This window comes from Lineus longissimus, chromosome 6 (assembly GCF_910592395.1).
Source record: "Lineus longissimus chromosome 6, tnLinLong1.2, whole genome shotgun sequence".
Lineage (NCBI taxonomy): Eukaryota > Metazoa > Nemertea > Pilidiophora > Heteronemertea > Lineidae > Lineus > Lineus longissimus.
Genome location: NC_088313.1, coordinates 4,100,050 through 4,126,044, shown reverse-complemented (window position 1 = coordinate 4,126,044; position 25,995 = coordinate 4,100,050). Strand labels below are relative to the sequence as shown.

The 25,995-nt window shown below is 40.9% G+C and overlaps 1 protein-coding gene and 1 non-coding gene across 2 annotated transcripts in view; one reads left to right on the top strand and one right to left on the bottom strand.

Moving 5' to 3' along the window:
- LOC135489633 (matrix metallopeptidase-21-like) overlaps nucleotides 1–25,995 on the top strand; it is a 62,784-nt gene that overhangs the window by 32,868 nt on the left and 3,921 nt on the right. Inside the window, exons 2-5 of the mRNA XM_064775068.1 lie at nucleotides 18,604–18,903; nucleotides 21,844–22,630; nucleotides 24,949–25,233; nucleotides 25,610–25,870. Coding sequence (XP_064631138.1) covers nucleotides 18,742–18,903; nucleotides 21,844–22,630; nucleotides 24,949–25,233; nucleotides 25,610–25,870 — 1,495 coding nt within the window. The 5' untranslated portion in view covers nucleotides 18,604–18,741. The remainder of the gene's footprint in view (nucleotides 1–18,603; nucleotides 18,904–21,843; nucleotides 22,631–24,948; nucleotides 25,234–25,609; nucleotides 25,871–25,995) is intronic.
- On the bottom strand, nucleotides 11,562–11,643 carry Trnas-uga (transfer RNA serine (anticodon UGA)). The gene has a single exon. It is a non-coding gene; the product is annotated as a tRNA-Ser (tRNA).

Here is a 25,995-nt window from a genome sequence, read left to right as displayed (position 1 = left end):
AGGCTATACTTTAATCAAGGCATGTTTTGGGACGATCAGAGTCAATGAAGAGAACCTTGACCTGTGGTTACTGATAAAACCCAAACGAAGTCAAAGAAACGAAACGAAATTGTCGAAACGAAATGAAATTAAACCCTGACCTGTCGTGCCTGAATGGAAGTGATTTTGAGCTGCATTGTAACAAGAAAAGTCACTTTGTTTTAGATGTCTCTCTACTGAAACACTTGAATTGCATCTGGAGACAGTAGTCTAAGACTTCAGTCATGCAAATTCAAGTTTTAATTCAAGAAGCAAATTCAGTCAGACGCAATATGATTTGAGAGAAATGCTTCAATAAAATCTAGATGAACATTCAATCTGATCGAGTCATTGTAATAATTGAAATCATTGAAATCAAATAAGGCTATGTGTATATACGTATGAAGTGCTTTATAAGCTAACTATTCCACTTTAAACTTGAAAATCAATCTTCATAAAAATTGATGAGGTAGAAAATATGGAGGTGGGCAAGCTGACTCCTCCGAGTTAAATTGCTGTCGGCTGCGCTAGTCTAGACGCGGTCCCCAGCACATATTTCTTACGACTCTTTAACTTGGCCGATAATGTTGTCTATAGACGCTCTAGTTATTGATTCCAAGTGATGGACGAGTGCGGGAGCCCCACCACAGCAGACATCGGATCCATTGATCAGAACATCGCTGGCTGATCTCATCTTAAAGTGCAATCGGCCCGCAGCGTCTGCCAACAAAAAAAACGCGCTGTCGGGTTGCATCATTAGTATAGTTTCCAGACAACTACGATAGCAAAAGTTTGGCCTATATATTAGCTTAAACAAACGAGGAGACAAGATAACCCGTCGAGTAAAAAATATCTCTGTGTTTCTTAATCAATTTTCTTGGAGAACTGTGGAAGAAATCTATATGGATTACATCATCAACAGAAATAAAAAAGAGCAAACTTGGAAGAAAATCCAAGATACTATTCTTATACACTGTACATGTAAATTTCTGGATTAAGATCTCATAGTTTCATGAACATCAGATTTTGTGTTAAAATCTTAAATTAGAATCTTACGAGAATCTTGTAACGAATGTACATGCACAGGTACACGAACACGTGTACCGAACTGAATGAGATCTTAGTAACTAAGATCTAGATTTTTTTACCTCGGATGATATGTCTTCTTCCACCATTACGTCTTCGATGTTATTTCCGAGTAATTAACCCAGTTAAGATACGCCATCAGCCAGAGAGCAACAAACTGAACTAACTTAACCCCTGGGCCACTGGGACGGCTAATGGCGGTCTATTGCCGAAATCAATACAGGGATCGAAGACGATGAATCAACAGTAATAGCCCGACACCGGATTTACGGCACTGGCGTCCCGACGGAGGCGCCAAGTCCCCGGGCCAAGAGGTTATCGATCTTACCGACAGCCAATTGCCTGATCCGTGACTATGTTGACTTCTGAACGAAGTAATCCGCCACTACACTCATCCGCGTCACTCAGCCTGCATGTTTGGCAATACTGTCTAGACTTTGACTGCAACTCGAGTCAGCATCATCAAGGAAAAAACCATGAGGGGATGTGCTTTCATGTTGTGTTAATCTGACTGTTGTTGCATCGCGTTTCTTTATAAAGGCAAGCAAAAAATAAAGACTTGTTTCCCGTCCCGCCCACCCCAATTTTGGCGGCCTTTCCGACCAAATTATGTTTTTTAATTATTTCACATTTTGCAACCACTCAATAACGCTTTACATCAGAACATGCTGGCTGCACTTCCGTTGAGTATAACCCCTGAAGATATACCGCTCCAAAAAAGGGCGACACTAAACACTATACCGTTCGTTCGGTCAGTTAAGAAGCGTTCGGACACCTGCTTCAGTTATTTCTAAAAGATTGTGATTTTCTTTTGCAATAAACAAAATTCCATAAGCTGTTTTACATAACATTTTAGCCAAAAGGCATGTCTTTCTCACGGCAATTGACGGTTCTGTCATACAAACTCTAAAATAGATAACTAGGTTAATAGTCACTTCATATATGAACTAAAACATACCATCAGATTAGCATTAATGGAGTATCAAGTTCTTAAATCGTAAATATTATATTAATATATCCTGGTACATTGATGATGCACATTAAAGTACAATGCATACGGCGAAACACTGTTCAGCCAACTCCGGTTCATGGCTTTCAAAATTTTTTTCTATGTTTGATCGCAGCATCTATTTCCTGAGAAAAAAGTGCATACAAGTAGTTGTTCATCTTATCTTCAAAGGAAGCCGTTCGAGGGAATGCTGTGGACGTTCTCCGTTTCCCACAGGTAAACACAACAAAAGTGCTACAAAAAAGTTTTAAAATAAAACAAAAATAGAGGAATGATTTTACTTCTCACAGTGCAAACCAACATAATGATCCCATTATCTTTGTCTGAAAGGGGCCAATCTCCAACACGAGTCTATGTCATGAACATGTACCTTGTTCAGCCGATTTCTGATTCTGGCCACACAAAATCTACCATGTTCTTTTTACATTATTTCTACTGCAACAAGTTGTTCGAGCATTGATTAAATCAGAGGGAGACTTGTATATTAGACAAACAGAAAGATTGCCAAGAAGTCCCAAGTGGTTACAACCTGTTTCCAACCATCCTGACTTATCAGGCCATTTGCAGTCACATGTGCTCCCTTATGAGCATGTGCATAAGGATGGAGTCATGCAGTAGGCCCTGGTACTAGATAATGGATTAAATCGAACTCACTCTTCCCCCCATCTAGATATTTCCTAAATTGCAGCTGAGGCCCATTTGAAAAAAACGTCTCATGAGCTATTGAAAGAATAAAGTTGAAATTTAGATTGTGGTCATTATTGACACCAACAGCCCTAAATCGCCAATTTCTCAACAACTAACTTTACCAATGTCATATGTGTCGCCTCAGAAATGTGTAGTGTAACTGTTTTTCGATAAGCTTAGACTGACATGGTACTAAAGTAGTTTAAAGAAAAATATTGGCAGAACTGCCTCGGTGATAAGACTGCTGATGGACCATGAATCTATCCATGTTTGCAGAGTCATCGAGACAACTTCTCTTGAAAACTTTGCGAAGTTCATTAGGATTCCAGCTCGTAGGAACAGATCATACAGCCAAGCAGTGGTTGTATGGAGGTTTGCCAAAAGTTCCCGTCAAAACATGCACCATCGGTGAATGTGCTTCAATCCTGCTATCTTCTGCTCAAAGCTTGTCTGAGTGATAGTGGCGGCAGACCGGAGTTGTGAGGTTCATCTTGAGATAATTGAGACCACCTTTACTATATTCTTGTAGTAAAATGATTCCAATTTGTACACTACCAATCGCTTTTCGATCAAATAACCAAAGGTTACCAGGGATGCTAACTTGTTCTTTCTTGGATTTTATCTGTACTGCTGAGGATGTTCGTGCCCCTACGACCGAGGTTGATTGATCCTTGGATGTCGACCTATCGCCTCTAAGTTTCATCATTATTTCCCGCAACCAATTGCTCTTGTAGCTTTCTCGAGCCGCTCGCTGATCAAACGAGCCAACGCAGCAAGTCTGAAAGCACTTGTGCTACCCCATCGGCGTCGGGGAGCTAATCACTCTCCCGGTTCGGCCACCTGATTGCAAGATATCGGCCTTTAATTCAGTCGCTTGTCATGAACTGTGGATATTCTATCGGTTATTTTGATAAGTGCGCGCCGTTTGAAATCGTTTTGGAATCGCCGCCGAGGCAATACAACGATGCACGGTCGGCTGGTCGCCGTCCATTCGTTGCAGATGTGATATTACGCCTGCAGGCCTTTCGGGGCTTTCTTCAGCAATACTGTGTTGCAAAGGATCTTGACTTTCAACTGCAAGTTCGGATTAGGAAAAAAGACAGTGTTGCGAAGTATCACCGACCATACTACAGTCTTTCAATTGATGTTGGACATTTCCTGCCTCTATTTTCCCACCGTGCTTTGGTGGTTCATTTCGTGAGTGACAGTGTTACGGTTTGAACGATAGAGACAAACATAGGTCGTAGTTGTTACTGCAAATCCATCCAACTTCACTCATCATTCCGTAAGAGTATGTAAAGTGAATTACATCTCACTACTTCAATTCCACTTTACGTAAGTTGTCGAATTAAACACTAGTTGTGATCAATACAGATATACCAGTTGGCGATACCTGGCGAAAGGAAACTATATTCGTGACATTTGAAGAACTAGGAAGTTGCTTCGTACTGTTCAGATCAATGCGAAGTCATAGATTTGCAGGTAAGAGAACACTTTGTATATCGAGCGTCCTTTATTGGTAAATGTTGCTCTTCTTTTTGGCAAATTTGCTCGCTTCTTAGCTTAAAACGCACCTCTGAGGAAAATCATCGTTGAGTAAAACGCTTGTTTTTCATTTCGGTCCTACCAATAAAAGCGCTCATGCAAGGATGACATTGAACGTTTGTTATAGATGAGCTTCCAAGCAGTTTTACTTAACAATTATTTGTTACTGGGTGTTTTATCGATAAAATAACTTTGGCGCTCATGTCGTACTGTACGTCGGTAACAGCGATGATTTTCATTTGGTTTATCCGCTAATTTGTTCGGGGGTCGCGGGAGGGGTGGTTAATGGGTCTTTTCGATAGATTTGCACTGATTTGTGAATCCGAAATGACCATGGGGAACTCATCGCAATAATGTTACTTAGATCTTAATCTCAGGTGCAATTCATATTAATTGCACCTAACTTTGAATGAGTCCTTAACGAAAACCTGCTGTTACGCACCTGAGCTGCGTCAGAAACTGCTTTCGGTCCGTTGGAGAGTTGTGGAAAGAGCAAGGTTCCCAACTGCCGGTTGGTTAAGCAATGTTTGGAGTGGGGGTGGTTCGGCGTCTTGGGTTCCAATGCCGCGGGGCTCCTGGTAGACTTCCAGGAGGATTGAGAACATTCTGCCTTCGCTATTTCACATGCACTTTGTGGAAAGTGCGAGGGGTCGTAGCCAATGATGCTTCTCTGTTCGTGAGGTGTGAACGAATGCGGAGACCTGCGCCGGGTCTGTGTGGGACCTAAGATCAGGTAGCAGGAGGTGTTTGATAACAATATCATTCGGGCGAGGGGCTGATCGCTTTTGAGATTCTGCTCTAGATGCATGTATATATTCAAACCCTCCCAGCAAGCCCTTGTACGCTGCACTGCACTTGGAAGAAGCAGTAAGGCGAAGTGATACAATTATATCACAAGTCGCACAATTATAGCCATACAGTGTTGAAAGAGCTGTTAGTACACATCAGTGAACATTGACGCTATGATGGCAGCATGACTATAATTGTACCAGCTTACCTTATATTATGAAATCGGCCTGACAATGGTTGAATATGACTTTGTCAAGGTAATCTTTTCTAAGAACTGAAATGAAGCTTAGCGCATGGGGATGCAGTTCACCAGTCACTCTTGACGTCAGACCTTTCTTTTTCATCTGACATTTGTAAATCAATTAATTCAACTACAGTAAGGTTGCGAGCTGACGTCGTAATGAAATGCTATTCGGGTGTCTAATGCACTTCAGTGGTTAGGTCTTTGACCCATTCATCTTTGCAGTTTCGTAGGCGTAACTTTATAACAAGTAACATTATTTGGTTGAAACGAAAGAGGTTGAATGCATCTGATCTATCTGCTTCGATTTTCTGATGTTCTGTTCGGTGGTTTTGCGGCCGAGTTTGCTCGGTGCCTACTGCTTGTATTCGTTCATCAGTATATGATGCCTTTTCCTCCGTAATTTGCATTTTCTCTAGATAACTGCTAATTAGAAATGTTGACAATGTTTCAGTACCGTATACCCGGTAAGTACTTAGTGTTACTCCCCTATGACGAGCATTGCACCATTGTACTGCAAAGTAGGTTTGATGATATCAATACGCAATAAAAAACCAAACAAATGCTGGCCTTAGAAAAAACATAGTCAAAACAGCTTAAAAACAACGTGACAACAAATACATTAAGCAGCAATATTAGAAATCTCACAACGAAATCTTCGATGAAAATAAACTGCATGTGGTGTCATTCAGATTGCAAATTCATTCAGATTGTGTCTTATAAAAAAGGTGCGAGAAAGTTTATCTGGGTCATCGAACCTCCATAGCCATCCGCGCGCCAGTCGCGTGGCCTGCCGCGGGGAAGTTTGCTGCATTCTTCGGGTCTGACAATCAGCACAGATTTGTTATGATACGTCCTATGATACATGATGAGCCGATACGGGGTGAACCAAACAGGGAAGATTGGCCGCCTTATAAAACGGACGAGTAACTTCCGAATCGGAATTCACTCATTCGCCAAGCTGAAAGTACACAAAGATTTTACACTACTTCATTCCCACGTGACACCATACGTCAGACCGTCCATATATAACACTCGTAGTGATTGGTCAATTTTAAAATAGCATCATTTTCATGCACGTTGTTGTATCGCCAGGTAATCGCTAAAATAGCGTTAGGATCGTAGATCAAAATCCAAACCATCTTATAAACAGCTCTGTGCACGTGCATTACATGTACATAGCATGCGCGCGGAGTTTTAATTGCGTGACTGTTGATTCAAAGTAGGGCACTAGGGCCTTGACTGCATGTAATTAATGGGATCCGATTTGACTCTTGGGATTCAGATGACGTCAGCAGCCTAGGGACGGATCAATAGCAACATATTTAAGAAAGAGTAATTGGTACTGATACATGAATAAGTGCTGCCACGATTTTGAGATCAGTCTTTGACGAAGTTAAGTTTAATCAATAACCTTCAGTGGATCAATGAATATCATTGACCTTGGTGTTGAACGTGAACATCGGTAGACTTGGTGACAAGTGAAAGGTTTTCAAAATATAAGTGGTAAGTGACGAATATAAGTGGTAAATGACAAATATAAGTGGTAAATGACGAATATAAGTGGTAAATGACGAATATAAGTTGTAAATGACGAATATAAGCGGTAAAAGACGAATATAAGTGGTAAATGACGAATATAAGTGGTGAATGACGAATATAAGTTGTAAATGACGAATATAAGCGGTAAAAGACGAATATAAGCGGTAAATGACGAATATAAATGGTGAATGAAGAGAACAAGTTGAATTGAAAATGTGCGGAATAAGTACTGACAACAGCCAATGATATTGGCAATGCCCTGTCCCCCCCCCCCTTCATATAAAAGTCAGCTTCAGGATAAAAATAAGTGTGTCTGTAGTTGGAAATAACTTGATAAAGATATGGCAACATTGATTTTGACGATATACATGTAGGGCATGCGTATGAAATGTTGCTGAAAACAGCCCAGACTATCAAGGAGCAAATCAAGTTACGACTGTTGACAATGCTGTCGGACTCGATGGCGGATTATCATACTATAAATGTTTCCCGCGGGAGGAGATAAAACAGTCTGGCAATGTTTTTACTTGGACGCGAATAGCGTTGCGCTTCTTGGCTAATAAAAGCGAGGATCATAAATTGTACAATATATATCCATATTTATCATTGGTCGTCTAGACGAGACGTAAAAAGCCCCAAAAAGCCCCTTCAGATGGTTGCTTGACCCAAAGGGAAATCATCTAGATAGTCTGTCTTCATTTGGCGGTTACAGCTGACGTTACGCACAATATGTCCTATCAATTGGCTACAGCGTAAAAGTGCAAAAATATTTGTAACTGACAGTGCGATGGTCCCTAGAAATGAAACATGGCTGAGAGGTAGCCGCTTTCTGCAAGCAGTCTGTTGTTGGTTCCCGGGCCCGCTTGGTTGCCCGGGTGTAATCTCAGTTAGCCTTGGGCATCGTCCGGAGTCCGATCATTCTCCGTCACTCTGAGCTGAATAAGCCGCATTAATCAGTCTACTTTCCATAATCATTGATTCGTTCTCCCGATCGTTCACCTTGGTAGGTGATTTTTCACATTACATTCAGTTTAAAGCGCCTGGCGTAATGATTCTTTTTAAAAGAACTTTAGAAGTATTTTTAAAAGCAGAGGGAACGATTTCACTAGTTCTTGATCCTATACTAAGTAGTCAATATGGTAACATTTCAGCATACTTTACCTTTTGTTGAATCGATCTTAAATTGCTTTTGATGCATCTGAAAAAGCCGCGAAAATTTCGAAAGTCTAACATCAATCCTTCTCCAGGAAACGCGTTTTTATCTATTGTCCTTCAAGTACCTCCGGAAGTACACGTGTAATTTCTGTATCAGTTATTTGCTTACTGCTTCTCAACAACCCTTAACATAAGTAAATCTAGTTAAATGTGACTTTTAATGATTGTCGAAATGCTTTTTGATTCGTGTCGCCGCCCAAAAGTACATTCTCAATAAAAAAGGTAAATAATAAGATTTAGCCAGAACTTGTCTGACGGGACAAAAGTCTTATTTGCTTTGGTTTGATATATCCTTGTCTAACTAGCCAGAAGTATCTTGAATCTCATCATGTAACCACAACAATGCGTGTTTACCATAATTTGAGAGGGGATCGATAGGTCCTGACAAAAAGTAAGCCTGGTAATGAAGTAGTCTTAGTTTCTTTGGACGAGAAGATTTACATAGATTTTTCATTTCTTAATTATCTGAACCGTGGGAATACAAACACTCGTCGTGACTGGGTGCCAGGTCGAGTGCGCATGCGCAATGCAGCATACAAATGTTGCGTCGTCTGCAACTGGTTTCAGATCACCTGGAGTTCATTGCAAGAAACGACCTCTCCTTTTCAGTGACATTGTCAATTTCATATCAACAATATTGTCACCAAAGACTCAGGTAGGCCACGATTCTCCATTTTTATTTCATTCACTACATGTATTTTTACTTTCGCCCAAGGGTTGAAACATTGATATTTTGTAAACAAGTCACATTTTTCAGGACACAGGGGTTCGAACTGAGACATGTCCCCCAGGTGTTTCCAACACGGCATATGTATGTCAAGTATTTGCAAAGCAAATGTTGTTCCTCAGGTTCCTAAATATGTAGTTAAGCGTTTGTTTATTTTGTTCGTATTATTAAGTATTTGACCCTTTTCGCACCGTTTTCTATCAGTACATGTATTTCTCAAACAATATAAAACACTCAATCAGTTGCCAGGCCTTGAGTTATTTTCTAAAATACAATGTGCATCTCAGAAAAATGTGGGCATATTGAATGATAATTTAATGTTCTGTCAATAAATAATGTTACGATGCGTTAATTTTGTACATGTAAAAAGAAACCTTTTGATAGCCAATCAAAATTAATTTCAATTAGGTATCCGGTCGGAAGTATACTGTTTTAATACTAACAGTCATTTCAGGTAATGCATGTAGTGTGACTTCTCATCAATAATGGGGTCTGCGTTCAACCACCTGTTTCCAGAAAAGCCTATGCCGTTCGTTAAAGATTTTGAATTTGTAATTGAATTTGAAAACATCCAAATGGGTAAATACGTACTTGTGTGTGTATTGTGTGTTACTGCATTTCTATTTTCCTGAGACACTGGTTATTACGTAGGCCCTTTCAGACCAACAACAATATCAAGTCGCAGCGAACTACCTCAGGTCGCCAAAGATTGATTCAATGAGTGTTTTACACTTTACAAATGATATCCATTTTTTACCAGGAGGACTGCAAAGAATGAAAAAACTATGGTTTATACATGTGCTTAGCTGCAAATCACCGGTCTAGACCACATCGCCCCCAGGTATCAAGCGAAAATTATCTGACCTCGATACCACTGACCAAGTCTCACTCAGCGTAACGAGATGTTAACCGCAATTCTTCACTTTCCCACGAAAGGTAGAGCAGCATCAAATAAAAACAACAACACATACCAACTCAAAAACTACAACTTATATACAAACTCAAACTCAAAAACGAGTACAACTTATACAAACTCAAAACTCAAGTTTTTTAAGCTGTGCCAAATGTCAATGGGTTTATTTGTGCTGTCACAGACAGATTTTGGTAATGGATTCTTGTTCAAGCTTAAACAAAAGACTCATCAACAAACCCTGGTGCTCTGAAGTTTTATCCAACAGTGCAAAAATGCATCAATCAATGAAAGATAACCATCGGAAAAGCATGCAGTTAATGTCTGTTCTCGCCGTAGGTTGCTGGAGACATGCCTCTTGTGAGAACGATATCGGTTCTCATTCGTCGTGCACGGTGTAGAGCAGAGGTCGAACGTCACGCACAATATACTCGATTATTTCGACGCACAAAGCGGCTTGATCAAAGCAAGGCAAGGTACCGCCGACAGTCTGTTGGTATCGAATCAGCTTTAGCCACCCGGAGCAGTGACCGCCGATTAAAATTTAATTTGAGGTTAGTTTAAGTGGTTGCAGTAGGATGCCTTGGACCGGATGGCGACTTGAATACTATGTATCAACTATCTTAAACAGAACTAAAGGCGGCCATATTTTATTTTTAAGGAATATGGAGAACAAGGTTTCCTGAGAAAAGCCGAGGTTTTGGGCTGCAGTTTATTTTAATTTTCTTCTCAAAATTGAATTTGAGATTTTACAGTAATGTTAATATGCATGGAATAATAAAAATTTTAACAGTGTTGTTTAATGGATCGACGTATCAGAAGTCGAAGGGCCAACAATGGGCTAAATTTCTTTGTCTTACTTCAAAATACGCATGCCTTGTAAGACACAAGGTAGACCGGCCTGGCCCGTCGGGGTTCCACTACAAGATGGACGGGAATTGAGGGGACGTCGAATTCGCCATTTTCTTCGAGCAGAAATCATGTAAGACTTCCTGTCAGGTGACAGGTTTTGACCAATCAAAACCCCTGTATGTGATCATGGCCGTGCTGTCGGGGCAGTACAAACGTGATAGCTCTCTTCTGATTGGTCAATACCTGCCAGGAAGTCAGTTAGCGGCTTGAGGAAAGTGGCGAATGGTGACTGTCGGGGATCTTTCCCGCATTTAGGGTAAAACCCTTCTTTTCGTCGATAAAAAACAAAACGAAAGACCTTATTCTTCAAATCAACACGGCGCACTCCTCACACACGTGGGTTTATTCTCATTACCATACAAACACAAGAACATTTCTAGCGACGCACATTTACATACAGGGTGTGACAAAGACAGTCCGAAACAGTGACGTTTCAAAGCTCTCAATGTCACGTGATAACGTTCATTGTTGGCAACTACGTCATTCACAGCATACAGTTATTCTAACTGCATACAGTTATTCTAACTGTATGCTGTCAATGGCGATGGTGACACTAGAGCCGTGAAGAATGTTGATAACTCCTATGTAATTCATTTGTGTTTGTCGCCGTTTCTTCGAATGTTCTGGGAGGGGTACTTATTGCTGTCAATACAGAAAACTGCTAAATACACAACCATATATAATGACAACACACTTCACTAATTAACCAATATTATTCATTAACAATACCAGGAAAGGTATATTCAAACACGATATTATTGAGAACAAAAATATGTTGATTCAAAAGAGAACGGGAATACATACCAATTTTCCCCTCAATAGAATTACCTGTCTGGGACAAAGTTTTCCCGGTTGATAATCTAAAATCAATCAAAACTTTCGCTGCGAGCAGGGTTCGAACCTACGCGGGGAGACCCCATTGGATTTCAAGTCCAACGCCTTAACCACTCGGCCATCGCAGCTCGGTGTTATGGCGGCGACAACAATCGACTTTATCTCACTCGCCCGGATATTTTATACCATTCAATCCGAAACGATAGAGAAGTTCAGATTCAACTTGTCTACGTATACCTAGACGCATCTGAATTGAACAAACATTTCACGTGAACATTACCTGGTGTTGTCTTTGGTTCGCAACCCCAAAAAATGGCGAATGCTCAATGCCGGAAATAATTTTCACGCTTTTGCTCCCCGTAACTATAGAAACGAAGAATGATAAACAAATTTCGTGGGGTTCCGCCACTCAAGGGCGATACGAGTATCCTCTGAAAAGGTGTGCTGCTTATAGTTAACTGCAGTTGTATCTTTTATAAGAAAACAATCGGGGTCACGTACTCATGTAGTTAGCTATATTTGATAACAAATAGCTTATTACACAGCTTATTGATATTATGAATGCAAATATACAAAATGGAGTAACAGTTGTGAACATAATATATCAATAGGGACGCATTCCGTTGAATCCTGGCATAAGTTGTACTGATTAGTGGCATGGCGCACTTACATGTACTAAGTCATACACGGGCTGTTCCAGAGTGAGGCGGCCGATTTAGATAAGGCCCTAAGGGTCGGACTTACGCTCAAACATTTTGGCTAGAACTTAAAATTAAAATTAATTAGAACAACTGCTTCAAAATGAAGTGAATGCCAATTTAAAATCTGGGAGGCTGTTCCCAGGAAAACAAGAAAGCAGACTCCCACCCCTGAAATTGGCATATTGAGTGCCAATTTTCATTTAGAAACTGTCAAATTCGAGTTCAGGTTTAAAATTTTCGGATGAACGGAGTGGGCCTTTAACCCATGTATGGCCGATCATTCAAAGAGTATAGGCTCCAGTATAACTCAAGTCGAGCCAGATTGTAACTTATTTTGGGACACACTGTAGATTAGGTAGAATTACAAAATATGGGGTTAACAAGCTTTCATGAAAGATGACACTGGAATACATGTATATAGGCGTTCGCGATACCAAGAATGGTATTTCTTAGAATGTCTACTTCTCCATTGATTAAAGGGGCAATATAGTCACCAGCTAGGCAGGGAAGATAAATTTACACGAAGTCGACAATAGGGGTCTCTCCCATCTCACAGTACGTCGAAGTGATAATACGCTATCTAGTGCTGAATCTGACATGACCCAGGGCCCTTACTGTGTATATTAGTCATCCGAAGATGGCCAAATTAGCCCCTCTGTTCCTGCCTATAGCCCCCCTTTAATGCGAAGTTGGTAAGCAAGGTAAAGGTCAATTTGTTGACAGACGATCTACTTTCCCGCCCACGTCTTCTGGACCAATTTTCCTCGGCCCTCTCAGCTACTGAGTGGTACTCGAGTTGCTCACTTGTTATTTTATGGCATTTTTATGCTAGTCTACGCAGTATAGGCCTAGGTCTTTGGACTTGAGGTATAACCGGATGCTCCATTATCACATGCATATATATGGAAGTTGAAAAAAGTGACTTGTCATAATTTCTTCCATCACATGAATAAATTGGAAGTTGAAAAAAGTAAAATTCGTCCTTTATTTACGTATGATTCAGAACCATGACATTTCAAAGAAAATTGATGACGAAAAGTGCTCTTGAAATTTCACCACGCCGCTTGAATCAACGGGGACAAAAAATATCATAGAGTGTCGCATTTGAGCTACTGAACCTGCTCTGTTAGAATATATTTCATGATGATGATGATGATGATGATGATGATGATGATGATGATGATGATGATGATGATGATGATGATAATAATAATAATGATGATGACAATCTGAAGGGTGGCAAATATGACACTAAAGAACCATATTCCTCGAGAGTGTCACCATGCTGGGAAGAGTTGGTGCGGCAATACTGATACTGTGACGGATGTTCAATGCGCGTCACGGGAGTCAAACACGCACTTTAGGAACAAAGAATTGCGTTGCGCAAATTGAACAGATGCTGTCCGTCTGATGTGGCTCACTGCATTCTGATGAAGGCCTTAGATTTCTGCGTGAACACATGCATTCGCTGTCATGCTGTCGCGTGCCCATCATGATACTTGCACATTAGAACATGTAGTTCACCTTCGATCGCGTGCATGAGATGAGGCATGATTCAAGTGGCAATTGGCAGTGTCCGATGTCACTCGACACGATCGTATCGCAATGATTGAGGCAGCTTCCGCGACGTGAACAATTTTCTCTGCTGGTCTAGAAAGAGAGAATAATTGTCCATCTGGACCCTCACACGGCTGAATAGTTCCAACACAAACTTGCCGCTATAGGGCTTTTGCTCCGGGCCTGATGCAGAATTTTTTCACCGACTTGGCAGCAACGTACATGAAGCTTGAGGCAATCTCTGACCAAAAGCTCTCAACTTGTTTTTTACCTTTGCCAACATTTCATCGGTCGTAGCCTGACAAGGCCGATGACCTCGGCATGGTTAAATTGTTTCGTATTTCTATTTCCGATAGACATTGCTTGATTGTGTGCTAATTTTCGTGATCTTTGGACATTTGCCATTGGATTTTATTCATCTCAGCAGCTAGATACAAATTGAGAATACGAGTATATCGCGCTGCGGGCGAGTTATAGGAGCCTTGCTAGGGAACGGTGATAGGCAAACATCGCTGGACGGCGCCAGAAGGCTGAGGAATCGGGTCCCCTCTTGGCATTCGACCTTCCCGGAAAAAGGCGCGTGTGGCTCGCAATAGATCACGATCGTATTAATTGCGGCAGAAAGGCTTCACGCGAAAGTGTCAACAACAATTCTTATGTCGTGATTCGTCCATTAAGATGCGGCCAATTCAAATCGTATTCCTTTATTCCGTGAATAAGTGTTTCCCGTCATCCGTGAAAGACATAGCTATATGTGTCACGCGTTCGAGAAAGGTGAAGTTCCATTTGCATGGAGATGTTTTTCGCACTTTCACTGAGTGTCGAGCGCTAGTTATACGGGGCGTTTTAAAGGTCCTTTAGAAAAATGAATCTGGACAGCGAACGTGCAACACGAATATTTGACTTGCTGTGATTTTTTTCTCTCCATTAGCCGTGTAGGATATGTAAATTAAAGGCTGTTGGAAGAGTATAAGTAGACATCGTTTCTGAGGATAAAATCAGTTCTCAAAGCAGTTTATACCTGCATCGGCGATACCTACAGATGTAACTAAGTCTTTGGCGACAGATTTGTTTCACGGATCATTTCAGGTAGGTTTACCTTCACATAGTTTAGCGTGGTTTATGCTGCTTTCCGCGTTTTCTCTCCTTACTTTAAATTCTCTTGCGTGATTCAAGTATATATCAAATATTGACCTGGCGGGGTCAAGAGGGCCCCTCTCCGCCGCGACCTGACTCCAGACCAACCTTCTTGAGACATACTCAATATCGTATTGCTGATGATAACACCAACATAATCAACGCTAAGGAAAAGCTGATCCATTATCGCCGGTGAAATCAACGTCTCCATGCGGTAGAAAATATAAACTGCCAAACCCAAATAAGTGACCGCATTTGTCTTCAGACTTGGGGCCTGGGAATGGTGCTGAAATATCATCTTGATTGTCAATCTATTATTGCATTAAAGACCCATCTTCGAAGCTCATCATAAGCCTCGATCTTCCAGTTGTAGGTTAAGGCCTAGTTCTCTTTAGATTAGATTGTATATAACGCCTTATCGATTTAGATAAATGATAAACTGTGCCGGCAACTTCATTGCCCGGGGATTCTGCAACATCATTGGCTGAAGGAAATCTATTGAGAACAGCGCACTTGCCGAAAGGTGACATTTGGGTTTCATTTCGTTTTATTTCATTTTGTTTCTACATAAATCGATTTTCGTAGCGTAATCCACAGAGAGCCTCACTATAAGAGGCTTTCAGGCGAGTCCCGAGTGTTTCAGAAATAAGAATTCGTTGTGGTTTTTACACTTCATATACATGTAGATACTGTGATTTCCACAAAGTGATTGAGTTTACAATTCTTGGACTGAAACACAAAATAATCGCTGGCTAAATCCTTAGAATACCAAGTCATGTACAAGTATTGGGTACGTATATATGACAATAATGACACAATTGCGTGTACTGTCTATTTTGTATATAGATGCTCACATATCATCATGCTAAGCCTTTGTTCGACTTCCGACGTTCACAAAAACGATCATTAACACTTTTACTATTTCCTGTCAAACACAAATGAAATAGTTCCGGGCGGGAAAGAGAGCGTTTGAAATGCCCTTTAGATTTACAATGGGAGGGAAATTTTTGCCACCCACATTCAATAATACTTCATTCAATATTTAAGAATAGTTTATCAAATACAGACTTAAGTCAGGCCTATATTGAATTCAAAAGTTAGTTGCGAGAACACCACACCACATACTGAAGTAGTGTAAATACTTTTGTAACACCTTGAGCAGGTCTCTAAGCGTTTCCGGATTTTTTTGACTACTTAATGGTTCTCGGCGAGGGGGTGGTCGTTTGCTTTTAAATATCTCATATACTTCAACGGGTTCTAGTAAAATACCTTCTCCAACTCTGAATATGTTCTGTCAAAGTTTGTATAAGTGTTTTGGTTAAAATTTGTTTTCGGCTGAGAAGTGAACCCTAATGCAACTTCTCATAGCTGGTTGCTCTAAATTAGTCGCGCGGAATTAGCGAGCACATCATAATTGATGAAACCATATCTTTATAAAGGCGACATCACGGGAAAATGGAAAACATCATTGGTCTCTTTAAAGCACATGATTTCCACGTTCAACATTTTTTTCCTCAGATTTGCTTGTGACTTTCAAGGCCGTCAAGTCGAGCTGTAAATCTTGCTGTTTTAGGGGGAAAAAGTTGTACTGTGATTCTCAAGGCCGCCCATTCGAGGTGTAAATCTTGCTGTTTTAGGGGGGAAAAGTTGTACTGTGATTCTCAAGGCCGCCCATTCGAGGTGTAAATCTTGCTGTTTTAGGGGGGAAAAGTTGTACTGTGATTCTCAAGGCCGCCCATTCGAGGTGTAAATATTGCTGCTTTATGGGGAAAAAAGTTGTACTGTGACTCTCAAGGCCGCCCATTCGAGGTATGAATCTTGCTGTTTTAGGGGGGAAAGTTGCACTGGCCTGTCTATGTATAGGCCTACTATGTTGTAAAACTTGTTTTATGATCAGCAGTAAAACTACTAATATATCAAAGCAAATGCCAATCATGCAATCTGCCATCTTGTGGAGTAATGATAATAATGACGATAGATTAAATGGGTTAACAGATTGCCATGCCAACACCAGCCGTTTTCTTCAAAAGCGCCAAATTGTGTTTTGGACGATTTTCCGAGATGTGCACAGATAGAAAAGGACAATCACCGCAAATGAATGGTGAAGATTACACGCCTCTCAGCGGTGATGTACTCCTTCTGTTCATTTACTTAACCCTTAACACTAATTGACTCACTTCGCACAAAAGTCAAGTTATTTTTACCAAATAGTGTCTGACGTTTTGAGTTTTTGACATCGTCATGTTAGGTAACTCTTAGCCTTTGCTCCCAGCATGAAGCTAACTTAATAGTTTCGTGGTCACAGGTTGTTTGGTCGATATTTGGTTTTCAATGATGCTTTCCCGGGGATACAATAGTTTTTGAAAATACTCAGAGGACGAGGCTGATACTCTTTTCGGATAAGAGTGTTAATTGGACCCTGGATGGAACCAAATAGAACGTCTTTAAAGATGGGGTTGTTGGTTGTGCAGAAGTTGCGCCCACTCTTTGAAGGTTGAGATACATCATTGATCAACAGCATCCGAGGTTTGACCTAGATTAAATCCAGTACAAAATTCGGTATTACTTCCTATTATCGAAAATGTATGGACGTCGCGCTTCTGTCAATACAGTATTTGAAGACACACAGATAAAAATCAAGTTAGATTGACTTTAAGACATTAACGCAGACATTGGGACTATGTTCTTGGGATCGTAATTATGGGGTACGACCTTTACGTGTCTAAATACTGACTTAATGACGGGTTTGCCGACATCTCAGCACCCTAATAGATAGATAGAAAATGTAGATCTGGGCCACTTAAAAATACTCTGGTGGGCAGTGGTTCGGATTGGAGGACATACATGTACACCTCTTGAACGGACCCAGGCTGTACCTGTCTCTTCGTGGCCAAAAGTGCCACATTTTGGCACAAAGTCCAAGGCGCTGTCCTGTCTTTGAAATATAACAATGAACATGTTCGATAGTTAAGTTGACAAAATTAAATGGTAAGGAGATGGTATTTGTCTTTGGAAAGTTCGGAAAGTTTTTTTAAAAGGTAACGGTAAATGTCACTTTTATTTTCCCGTGTAAAATTCCCATTTTTCGGTAAAGGATAGCATAATAGAAAAACCAAAACGACTCGGTCCCGCATTTTTCGTGGCTTGAACATGGAGCTTCCTTAATTCTTATCAGTCAAGTGAAAGTTTTTCTTTCTGAAGTGGACACGTTATGGCTCCTAGTAACAAAAGAAAGTATGTCGTGCCAAAAAGTGTTTTGAAATCTAGAAATATATAAAGTCACCAAGTGGACGTGGCTTCAGAAGAAAGGACATATTTATTTACACTTCGCCTTTCTTTCTTCAGCCAAGCAGACATGTTTCTTGAGTTGTTTTCGTTGCTTTAAAGGCTCTATTAGCGTGGCAAATCCAACTTTGGTGTCATAAACATTGAATATTTATTGAGCAGTCGTCTGTGGGCGCGCAGAATAAACATGCCCTTTGACCCGAATTTTGGTCCCGAGAGATATTTTCGAAAACTCGTCTTTCAGCTGTTCAGTACTCAAGGACTAAGGTTTTGTCCACGTGAATATTAATTATACCCAGACTTTACTCAAACACTTTGACCTTTTGCGGTTGTCAGCGTTACGCAAGCTTCGCCCGTGTCAAAGGTTATACCCCAAATTGTATTTCGATTATCATTGATATATTTCAGATGAATGCACGACCAACTTTTATCTCAGATACTTGAGTTATTGAAACTGTGACAGTCCGGAGAAGAACCGAGAACTGGGTGTACACTTATTTACGAACCGTAGCAGTCTTTATGTGATCTGCAGGAGCTATTGCTACGATGAAAGCTTGGAAGAGACAATCCATTGCTGTTGTTTATAGTGTGATCATGTCACTCCCTGTCGTGTGGGGCGAGGCGTTCTTCCTCAATCGGGACCACAGCGATCTGGAGCAGTATGTCCACGAGGAGAACTACAAGGTCAAGTCTATGGAGGAGGCGGAGGTAAGGAAACAAACTAAATTACTTCTTCATTTTTCTTATTGGTATTTAATGTTACTTATAAAGTGTTTGTTCGTTTTGATACATCGAACAATGTCCAGAAGTCGACTTGGAATCAAACCCTCAATCTACAGCATCAACCTTACTCCGCGTAAAAACACTTCTACTCCTTAATGTTATGCGAGAGCAGTGAGAGGAAGAATATAACTGTTATCTCATATTTCTGTATCTGTTATTCAGTTTGATTTGATGGCTTTGATTTTTACATCAAAACAATTAAAATGAGGTAGTAGTTGTAGTAATAATTTGGACTCATCGCCGTTACCTTAAAAATGAGCTGACGATAAATCTGTACCGGTTGGTCAGGGACGACTTATCCAGGTGCATGTATCGTTCTAGTGCTCAATACAATGATGCATTGACTGAAGTACTATGAGAACATCTACCTGTGGTGCTCAAGCAGGTTATGACTGTTTAATGGTATAGTGGCCATTTGTACACCTCCGCTTTTTATTGGAAGGATTGGTATTTAAGTGATTATCTGATCTCACTAACTTCTCACATATCTTGCTTTGATGTAATTGAACATACATGTATATGTAAAGTAACAATTACGATAGCAGGAAGTATATTTATAATTTATATGAAAGTACTAAATAGGTAACAGTGTAGCCAGTTAAAATTTAATAAATGTTCTTTCCCCCATCCCCATGTTTTGGTCTTCATATTACACATGTTACACACGTGGAGATACCACATTTTGCAGTAGGTTCGTCAAATTTACATTTTGATAAAGAAAGACAGGTTCTTCAATAGCTTTAGAAATATATATCATAATGACCCCAGAATCAAGTAGTTCCTTTAAACAGATCAAACACACCCATGCAAGGGGAATGTTGCCTTTCTGAGGACACCAGTACTGGTGTCCTAGTTCTGGGTCGTGATTGAGGGGGTGGGAAAGGAGACAGATTCTTGATGGTGATACAAGGAGGGTAACTATGGAATGAAATATGAGACATCTTACGCCTAGTGCGCGCGGGCGATTTGCCGGCTCCCGATACGCACGCCTACGAGAAGCGTACTGGACGATGTGGAAACGGTACGGAAACGCATCCGGCATAAATGACATCATGTGACTGACGGGACGGCAAATGAAAAAAAACTACTGCTTTTTGTTAACAAAGTTGGCACGTCGTCGTACGACATCTTTTTAGCCACATCCGTGTTTTAGCTTTTTTTACTGAAATGTCTTCACCTATATGTTCTGTGCAACGGGTGATAAATGTACTAAAAGCATTATCCAGATATGATAACATGCAAAACATCTCTAAGTGTATCATGTCCTCCCAACCTTGAAAGTGAACGAATGTCCTTGACCCGCTGCGCTGTTTTCCTTTTTTCGGACACAGCAAGGGGTGCGACTAATATCTCTGATACGTGGAAGACAACATGAAAAACATGTATTATGGATCGCAGACACAATGCATGAATTCCTAATAATTGTCCCGATTGCGTGTAAAAGTTCCCGATATCGGAATTTTCCTTTCAAGAAGATACAATGGTAAAATCTTTACGGACATTCACGGATAGACCATCCAAGACACCGGCTGGATTAACATGCAACCTTACTATTGGAACAATGACAATGATATGATTCATATCAAAAAGCAAGTGGCGGCATATTTTGATTTGATGTGCAATACATCAAGAATGGATTACAGATCAAATCTATATTTGATTATACGTACATGTATATAAATCCAGTCAATATCAAAGAGCAATTGTTGAATTCGAGGTAATACACGTACCCTGATGGTAAGCTTGTAATTGTAACGATTCTCGAGGCTACTACGTTTCATATACATGTATTGTAAGAAAGGGTTTCAAAGAAACGTTCCTTATGACCAATTTTTGATGCCCCCCCCCCCCCCCCCCCCATCCCGATTCCTCTGTGTTTATTTACCTAAAGCAGGTTCGCACATGGATAATATAGGCCTATCTAAACATTGATGATGAAAAAAGATACATTTAACTCACAAATGTACACATTTAGTATTAAAAGACAAGTATTGCTAAAGCCAGACGTGCGGTGTAAAGTCAACCGTTTCTTGAAGACAATTTTTAATTCCGCCTTCGATTTCGAAGATTCTATTTGTAGGATGCCATTTACGGCCTCGCACCTGTAAAATGTCTGAGGACACTTTTTGTCACAGAAGACTACCTCCAAATTATATGTTTGGCCCTTGCATTCTTGAGCCTTGTCCAGCACCTGTGTTTTTCAAAGAAGCTTTACTTCAAATGTTTTTCGCACGACATGTGCTGTTGTTCGCACGATTTTAGACCGCCCTTGATGTCAAGCCTATACTATTTGGTAATTACAGTGTATTCTGCTGTGTTTATGACATACCTTTTCTTACATCTTTAAACCGATGCGTTCAGAAAATTAAAAATTTGACCACAGGAATGTGTAATGTGTAGCCTTTCTGACGCTTTTACGGTTAATTACGATCTAAAAATATGTTTTGCCTACGCGTAGCTGTAAGCAGCCAACCAGCAGCTTTTGTCGCTGCGACATGCGATCCTGATCGCATGCAACAGAACTATATCTCTTTTGGTTACGGGGTCCAAGAATCGTGATCGCTGCGATCTCTGATCAAGATATGTTATCGCTCATCGCAGCGATAGTTGTCGCCGGGTTGCAGTGTATACATGTACATGTGTACGCAGAGACATACTAATAGATAATTTTGGTCCGCTATCCAGGGAAACATTGGTGAATACACCGGTCCCCTTCTGTCTTTCCTTGTACTTTCTCCAGCATGGGAAAATTGGCATGACATGCCAGTCTATATATCGAGAAGAAAATTTTCTAAAAGGAACAATATGCTAAAATAAACCACCAGAATAGATTTTGAATCGTCGCTTTCCTTTTTATCATTCCAGGTAATGCTAGAAAAATATGGCTACATACAGGGCTGCCACGTAAGCGGCCGGAATCGGCGGAACGCGCCGGGTGGGTTGTTCAACATTGTTGAGCTTGAAGACCCAAAGAAACGCGATGATTGCTCCGATGATAGAATCCGAGACTCGTTAATCGAGTATCAAAAGCGTTTCGGCCTACCACAAACGGGGAAATTTGACGAGGCAACGCAAAAGCTTATGAACGCAAAGCGATGTGGCAACAAAGACGAGGGAGAACTCCCGATAAGTAACAAGACAAAAACAACAGAGTCGCCTAGAACGACAACAGACAGTACGCATACAACACAAACAGCGAAAAAAAGTAGAACTGTGAGGTCAGTGAACTCGCTTTTGCCTAAAGAGGCACCTTCAGAGCCAAATGGCCGGACTGGCATACTAGCCAAAATCTTTCCGCAGACTAGTCAAACACCTTTAAAACGACGGAGACGGCAATTAGAAGAATTCAAGGAGGTATTACGAACTGGGAAGGAGTCTGTTAATGTTGTCAGAAATCCGGCAGACGCGGTGAAAGTCCGCAAGAGGCGATCGCCGATCATGAACACGCAGCAACAGGGCAGTGTGTTTAGTAAGACGATAGTTACGTGGCGATTGCTCTCATCCGGGTACAGCACAAAAATGTCTATCATCGACCAGATCGCCGTGCTCCGCCTGGCTTTCAGAATGTGGAGCGAGGTTATACCCTTACAGTTTATCCTTGATACCAATGGTCATGTTCGCGACGTGGACATCGAGATAGCGTTCGGAAAGTGTAAGTATTTCATCACGAGTTAGGTTTCGGAACCCTTACGTAGAGCTACGCGAAGAACGAAGCATACAGGTGCTTTATCGCCAACCTTTTTTGAATATTTCACAGATTCCTCGTAAAACAAACTCAGTCCAAAAAGTGATTTACGAGTGTCGCGTAAAATATATGAATACGCAGAGAACGTTATGATACGACATTCATATACCTATATAGTACGTAAGGCGTCGCTTGTAGGGGTTGCGAAACCTATCTATTGCTTTCCCTTTAAGAGTTTACAACGCCATCGCTTAGCGGAAGTGAAAACCTATTTCTTCTTGTTTAGTTTTCGTTCAAATGTTATTTATTTTCAATCCCGTAGGTAACTTGCCCGACAAGAACAGTTCTCAAACTAACTTGCATGTTCTAGGTTTTCCAACATGAAGATGGAATGCTTGGTGTATATGGTTTCATTCAGTTAACTAAAATGATGGGCCTGTACGTTTTTTGTTTCAGCCAAAATTCGTTCAAACCGGATACCATCGCTCATACAAAAAATCAACAGCTTATCTTGAGACAGTAAATATTATAAGCGTAATGTAGGATTCGGAGAAGGAGTGGGCACCGAAAATATTAAGATATCTAATGAACCGTATTTTTACCAAATGAATGTTATACTCTCCAAGAATGGTTTCAACTGGGGGATTTAAATAATCAGTAAATCGATTATTATTTGATCAAAGCCATTAAAAAGCAGGTCACACATGTAAAAGGCATGTCAAGATAAACCGCATGGTTACTCAAACTAGTTTCAAGGATGACCGGAAAATGATGTTTTTTTCTTATCTTGTCCCACACCCATGGACTCCCCCCAGCCCGACCCAGACGATCTATCGCAAATACCTATTATTCTGTTGACAATGATATTGTAAGTCTGATAAGACTGTTGAGATCTGTTTGTATAAAAATTCAATTATATCGACTCCCACGTCCATATAAGCTTAACCAAAATTAGATAAAACGCATCAGGTCTTGAGGTATCCTTTGGAGGGGAGTTTGAGGCGATCGCGACAAGGAACAGCACAATTCGCTGACATCCGATTATTTGTTGAGTCCGTTAACGCGGACAAGGCTTAGACAAATGGTATAGAATCATGTCCAGTTACTCACAAGCCGTCCTGAAAAAAGGATGTGAAAGACAAAAAGCAACTGCCCACGTGGACCATTAAAACAGAGTCTAGTTTGTCATCAGCTTCCGCTATTTTGACAGGTTGCTATGACCTTTGACCCCATCTTTCAAGTGGTTGTCTTGTCTACTTTTTAACATTCCGAGTCCTTGTCAACCCCCGAGATAACCTCAAACTGGCCTTCTGTACTTAAATTCAGTGTGGCTGTACTTGGGGTCCAGAAACTGTCCTGTTTCTAGTTTGATGTAACCAGAGAGTTATGTTTGCTCATCGTATAATCAAATAAGTAATTAAATCTAAATAATAAGAGAGATAACTATTTTGTCTCTGAAAATTCCGTCTACCGGAAAGTGCAGGGGTACCAAGCTATTGGGGGCAAAGGAGCGGAAATGAATTACGTAACAGAAGTGACAAAATTTGACTGGTACGTCAATATTATCAAAGATTTCAAAGCAACTTGGTTCAAGTGCGCTAAAGATTGATGACGATATGTGGTCTGTAAGTGTCGTAACTCCGATCGCAAATATTGGATGTCGACTCTTATGATTTCATTCAGAATTTTATGAGTTCAGTTTGGCTGCACTTGATTGTTATCAACTCAACTGGTGTTCGACTTAGGAATGATATCATAGTATAAAACGTTTATAATTTGAAAGCAGATGGAAACTGAAGAAAGTCTGTAAGAGACGCCTTCTTATGCCTAGCTAAAGTTGTCAATTCAGGGTATCCTCCCTTTAATGTATGTTCCTTATAACAGAGATATAGAATGACGTAGTAAGTCTTGCGTTTACCAACAAGTCGGGGCACGGCGAGAAACGTCGTATTGTGTTTCTCGTAGTTTTCGCCCACAACGACTAGGGGCAACAAGGCAAAGGCAAAGGCCAAAATCTGAACCACGACGCTAGAATGATGATACTTATGATGATGATGATGATGATAATGATGGTGGTGGTGGTGATGATGATAATGATGATGCCTTGACAGATACATGTATCATTATCTTCTGTGGCTCAGGAGGGGGGAGGATGAGAACAAGGTTTCTCCCCACTAACCAGCGCCGCCCGTTTTCCAAGTGACACAGCCCTCTCTCTGATAACGGAACGTGAATACATATGATTAGACTCCTAAATGACCATGACAATATCATGATTTTTACAGCTATCCATCTCAGCTGTAACCACCCGTTCGATGGCCCTGCCGGGGAAGTGGCCCATTCCTGGGTGACTGGTGACATCCACTTCGACGACGAGGAAGACTACAAGGTCGATGATGTCGATGGAGTCCAATTGCTGAAGGTGGCCGTCCACGAAATAGGACATGTGCTCGGTCTGAGTCACATCCTATCCAGGACGTATTCCATCATGTTCCCCGTCTACCCCTCGGGGAATAATAAGGACTTTGAGCTTGGTTGGGAAGACAGGAAGGAGGTTCAAAAATTCTACGGTGAGTTATGCTTGGCATTCTGTCCCCAAATAGCTCTCTTTCTTGACCCCATCGAATTGACGGAATGAACGGAATATGATGTAGTTCATCATTCGCCAAAGGTTTTCAAGTTTGAGGGAGTAGCAGCTAGAGATAATGCCGGCTACGTTTAAGGGAGCATAAGACCATGAGATTCAGGATGAGTAAGCTAAGATTATGCATTCTCTCAATGGGATGCAGCGATCATTTAAATGTACTTGTCGAATATTTTTGATAAACATATATTTGCCAGCTCGCGTTAGATAATTCCGGTATCATAATACATAGGGTATGTATACTCCTTGATAAGTTCAAACCACAGTGTAAAGATGGTGTAACGATTACTGTTTCTGTCCAGGCCAATGTGGAGGCAAGTTCAACACCATCTTTGACTGGGTAAGGAGAATGCCCGACTACAGTATGGTCTACAACACCTACTTCTTCCGCGATGGCAAGTACTGGATGTATGAGAATAGCGCCAACCGAACCCGCTATGGGGACCCGCTCAATGTCGTCAGCAACTGGAAAGGTGTCCCGGACAAACTTGACGGCTATGCGCACGTCTACATTGCCAGCTTCTTTGACCAACAAACTATCAGTAACCAGTATTTCTTCAGTGGTGAGTGTGATTTGTTAATGATAGATATATCCCCCGACCCCTCCCTGAACCAGCGACTAAAGTACTTAAAAAACTATCTGACCTTGTTGCAAGCAAGTCGGAGGCATAATTTACTTACTGCTAAA